At 35.3% G+C, this 5,464-nt stretch overlaps 1 protein-coding gene across 1 annotated transcript in view; it reads left to right on the top strand.

The window, feature by feature from the left end:
- LOC106473314 (protein FAM49A-like) overlaps positions 1 to 2,630 on the top strand; it is a gene marked incomplete at its 3' end in the record, with an annotated part of 45,689 nt that extends 43,059 nt beyond the window's left edge. The window contains exons 3-4 of the mRNA XM_013933996.2: positions 1,002 to 1,123; positions 2,506 to 2,630. Coding sequence (XP_013789450.2) covers positions 1,002 to 1,123; positions 2,506 to 2,630 — 247 coding nt within the window. The remainder of the gene's footprint in view (positions 1 to 1,001; positions 1,124 to 2,505) is intronic.
- Positions 2,631 to 5,464: the final 2,834 nt, after the last annotated feature.

Raw genomic sequence — 5,464 nt, 5'->3', positions numbered from 1 at the left:
TGTACATCCAATACCATATGACTGTTATAAAAACCTTGTACATCCAATACCATATGACTGTTATAAATAGACCTTGTACCTTCAATACCGTATGACTGTTATAAACAGACCTTGTACATTCAATACAATATGACTGTTATAAACAGACCTTGTATTTTCAATACCATATCACTGTTTGAAACAGACATTGTACATTCAATACCATATGACTGTTATAAACAGATCTTGTACATCCAATACCATATAACTGTTATAAACACCTTGTACATCCAATACCATGTAACTGTTATAAACACCTTGTACATTCAACACTATGTGACTATTAAAAACAGCTTATATATATCCAATACTATGTGACTGTTACAAAAACACTGTACTTTCAATACAATGTGACTGTTATAAATGCCTTGTACCTCCAATGTCATGTGGCTGTTTTAAATGCCTTGTACATCCAATACCATGTGACTGTTAAGTTACATCATACAAGATGAGTGCCCAAAATGTACTTAAGAAACTTGTAAGTATTATCAGTAGAAGTGTGTGTAATGTAATACATGTTTAATGATAAGAAAATATATGTTGTGTAATGATTATGTACCAACAGACACCTGCATCTGAAGGAATAAATACTGCTGAGTTAATTCCTCATAAGTAATAATATATTTATGTATTTTAAGCCACAAACACTTATTACTGTGAAAATATAGAATCACAGTTTCTCCTAGACTACTTATTAAAGTGATTAATAATGTTTCTTTCATATGTGTAAGTTTATGTGAATATCCATTGCCTATATATTTAACTTTGTAATTCTGTATATTAAAACAGCAAGCTATGAAAGAACAAATGACGAGATAGAAGTTAAAGTAACAGAGAAGATAAGTATTACAAAATAAAGAGGATTCTTCGATGTCATTTAATGTTTTCTTTGACATAGCTAAGAGAGATCTAACATTTTAGTAAATGTATTAAAAAATAATTAGGTTTCTTTTCCATTCCAGATGCTCAGCCTTCTGAATCTGAAAAAGATACTTATTTAATTGTTCAGGAGGTGCTACAACATTCCAGGGATGTACTGCAAGAGCTTCAGATGTACAAAGGAGCAGGAAATGAGATCCGAATGGTAAGCCTAAGTTTGTCTACATGTAGAATGACAAGCTCAAATCTGCTGTTTTATAGCTTATTAACTATCTTGATACCTACTTTAACTAACAACTTCTCTGTGGGGCTGTAGTTTGTTGCCTTGTAATTTTTTCCCCTCCTTCTGTCTTTTAAAAGCTGATAAAGAAGTTGATTTCCTCTTGTTAGGTATTTGGGCTAATAAATTTAGTTTGCTGTTCTTGTTATATTTCCTGTTAGTTAGTGAGAGTCTGGTAAATGAAATTTAGCAATCTAAAGAATTGACAATTATAGCTAAGCCTATGTTATATATCTCTTGATAATCAACAAATGTATGTGTATATGTAGCTACTTAATTTTTTTTTCAGATTAATATATTGTATACTTTTTTATGTTTCAAATTATTTAAACAAGCAGCATTTAGGGTTTGGTTGTAAAAAAAAAATCTAAATGATTTAGTCATACTGCAGCTATATTTTACATGAAATATAATTACAAGTCTTGGAATTTAAGATTTATCAAGTTGTAAATGCTGTGCATCTAATAACGAGGCTTATCGTGAAAATATTCGTAATTATGAGCCATGGAAACTTGATGCTTTTTTAGCAAGTGCAATTTGACCTAACATCAGTTAAGCTCACTTTTTATTCTTTGGCTCAGGCAGTATTCCATGCTCCTTATCCTGTCTTAGACATGTAGTGGTAGAATATTAAGTAGCTTGGTCAACAGTTTCGCACAACAAAGAGGAAAAAAATATCGAGAGAAAGTTTGTGGAAAAAATTTAAAATGTTTTGAGTTCATCAGTTTAAGGTTTTTTACACTTTTCCATTAACTTTGAAGGACATGTTATTTGTGATTTACTAAAAACAAAAACTATTTAAACTGTTTTCTTCCTTTAGTGTTAACTTATGATGCAAAGTTTTTAAAAATTCATCCTTAATATTTTGGTGTCATTGTCTACTTTTTCAGGTCTGTATCTGGTGGTATTTCAAATGATAACAAAAAGCCAAAGCAAACAAGCTACACCCAGACATAAATTAAAATAATATTAGATTGAAACTCAAACATTCTAAAGAAATCATAAGAATATAATGAAAATATCTGAATTATTCATAGAACATTCTCAAAGTTGGTGATGAAAGAAACAAACTACCACAATAAAGCTTTTTATTTTTCAACTTGTAGAAATAACATATCATGTTATTCTGATCAGTTTTTAACACTGGTAGTTTAAAAACAGTTTCTTATTTTGACTACTTAGGACCACTTTTTGAGTAAGGACAAACATTTTGTGCATTCATGATAGATTTTAGTTGGAATTTTTAATATGATTTTAAGATTATAAACATGTTTACATCATACCTAATTTTTGATTTTTTTTTTCAGGCTATTGCAAATCCTCGAAATGCAACCCAACAGATAAGAGCATGGGAATCTGTTCTTCCTCTTGTTTATAAACTTAGACAGTTTTATGAATTTTCTCAACATTTAGGTAATAAACTGGAATCAAAGTAAACAGATAGCTAGCTTATAGTTTGAGAGTTGTTAAATTAAATTGACAAACTAATAACAGAAGTTAAGTTTATCTTAAGACCAAATCATAACACCAAGTTGTGAACATGGAACAACCCACTAACAGTCACAGCTACAAGTTTGGGAGAGTTACAAGACCACTAACAGTCACAGCTCTTAGTTTAGAAGTGTTACAAGACCACTAACAGTCACAGCTCCTAGTTTGGGAGTGTTACAAGACCACTAAAAGTCACAAATACAAGTTTAGGAGTGTTACAAGATCACTAAGAGTCACAACTACAAGTTTGGAAGTGTTACAAGACCACTAACAGTCACAAATACAAGTTTGGAAGTGTTACAAGACCATTAACAATCACAATTATATGTTTGGAAGTGTTACAAGACCACTAACAGTCACAGCTACAAGTTTGGGAGTGTTACAAGACCACTAACAGTCACAACTACAAGTTTGGGAGTGTTACAAGACCACTAAAAGTCACAAATACAAGTTTAGGACTTGTAACACTCCAAAACTTGTAGCTGTGACTGTTAGTGGTCTTGTAACACTCCCAAACTAGAAGCTGTGACTGTTAGTGGTCTTGTAACACTCCCAAACATGTAGCTTTGACTGTTAGTGGTCTTGTAACACTCCCAAACTTGTAGCTGTGACTGTTAGTGTTCTTGTAACACTCCCAAACTAGAAGCTGTGACTGTTAATGGTCTTGTAATACTTCCAAACTTGTAGTTGTGACTGTTAATGGTCTTGTAACACTCCAAAACTTGTAGCTGTGACTGTTATTGGTCTTGTAACACTCCCAAACTAGAAGCTGTGACTGTTAGTGGTCTTGTTACACTCTCAAACTAGGAGCTGTGACTGTTAGTGGTCTTGTAACACTCCCAAACTTGAAGCTGTGACTGTTAGTGGTCTTGTAACACTCCCAAACTTGTAGCTGTTACTGTTACTGGTCTTGTAACACTCCCAAACTTGTAGCTGTGACTGTTAGTGGTCTTGTAACACTTCCAAACATATAATTGTGATTGTTAATGGTCTTGTAACAAACCACTAACAGTCACAGCTACAAGTTTGGGAGTGTTACAAGACCACTAACAGTCACAACTACAAGTTTGGAAGTGTTAGTAGACTACTAACAGTCACAGCTACAAGTCTGAAAGTGTTACAGTACCACTAACAGTCACAGCTACAAGTTTGGGAGTGTTACAAGACCACTAACAGTCACAGCTACAAGTTTGGAAGTGTTACAAGACCACTAAAAGTCACAGCTACAAGTTTGGGAGTGTTACAAGACCACTAACAGTCACAGCTACAAGTTTGTGATTGTTACAAGACCACTAACAGTCACAGATACAAGTTTGGGAGTGTTACAAGATCACTAACAGTCACAGCTCCTCGTTTGGGAGTGTTAGAAATTACTAACAGTCACAACTACAAGTTTGAGAGTGTTACAAGACCACTAACAGTCACAGCTCCTAGTTTGAGAATGTTACAAGACCACTGACAGTCAAAACTACAAGTTTGGAAGTGTTACAAGACCACTAACAGTCACAGCTACAAGTTTGGGAGTGTTACAAGACCACTAACAGTCACAGCTCCTAGTTTGGAAGTGTAACAAGACCACTACAGTCACAGCTACAAGTTTGGGAGTGTTACAAGACCACTAACAGTCACAGCTACAAGTTTGGGAGTGTTACAAGACCATTAACAGTCATAACTACAAGTTTGGAAGTGTTACAAGACCACTAACAGTCACAACTACAAGTTTGGAAGTGTCCTAGACTACTAACAGTCACAGCTTCTAGTTTGGGAGTGTTACAAGACCACTAACAGTCACAGCTACAAGTTTGGGAGTGTTACAAGACCATTAACAGTCACAACTACAAGTTTGGAAGTGTTACAAGACCATTAACAGTCACAGCTTCTAGTTTGGGAGTGTTACAAGACCACTAACAGTCACAGCTACAAGTTTGGGAGTGTTACAAGACCACTAACAGTCAAAGCTACATGTTTGTGAGTGTTACAAGACCACTAACAGTCAAAGCTACATGTTTAGGAGTGTTACAAGACCACTAACAGTTACAGCTCCTAGATTTGGAGCGTTACAAGACCACTAACAGTCAAAGCTACAAGTTTGGGAGTGTTACAAGACCAGTAACAGTGACAGCTACAAGTTTGGGAGTGTTACAAGACCACTAACAGTCACAGCTACAAGTTTGGGAGTGTTAGAAGACCACTAACACTCACAGCTCCTAGTTTGAGAGTGTAACAAGACCACTAACAGTCACAGCTTCTAGTTTGGGAGTGTTACAAGACCACTAACAGTCACAGCTACAAGTTTGGGAGTGTTACAAGACCATTAACAGTCACAGCTTCTAGTTTGGGAGTGTTACAAGACCACTAACAGTCACAGCTACAAGTTTGGGAGTGTTACAAGACCACTAACAGTCACAGCTACAAGTTTGGGAGTGTTACAAGACCACTAACAGTCACAGCTCGTAGTTTAGAAGTGTTACAGGACCATTAACAGTCACAGCTCCTAGATTTGGAGCGTTACAAGACCACTAACAGTCAAAGCTACAAGTTTGGAAGTGTTACAAGACCACTAACAGTCACAGCTATAAGTTTGGGAGTATTACAAGACCACTAACAGTCAAAGCTACAAGTTTGGGAGTGTTACAAGACCACTAACAGTCACAGCTCCTAGTTTGGAAGTGTAACAAGACCACTAACAGTCACAGCTCCTAGTTTAAAGCTACATGTTTGGGAGTGTTACAAGACCAGTAACAGTCACAGCTCTTAGTTTAGAAGTGTTACAAG

Source organism: Limulus polyphemus, unplaced genomic scaffold, assembly GCF_000517525.1.
Source record: "Limulus polyphemus unplaced genomic scaffold, Limulus_polyphemus-2.1.2 Scaffold6066, whole genome shotgun sequence".
NCBI lineage: Eukaryota > Metazoa > Arthropoda > Merostomata > Xiphosura > Limulidae > Limulus > Limulus polyphemus.
The sequence above is the reverse complement of the archived record's forward strand: the minus strand, read 5'-3'. Positions and strand labels throughout refer to the sequence as shown.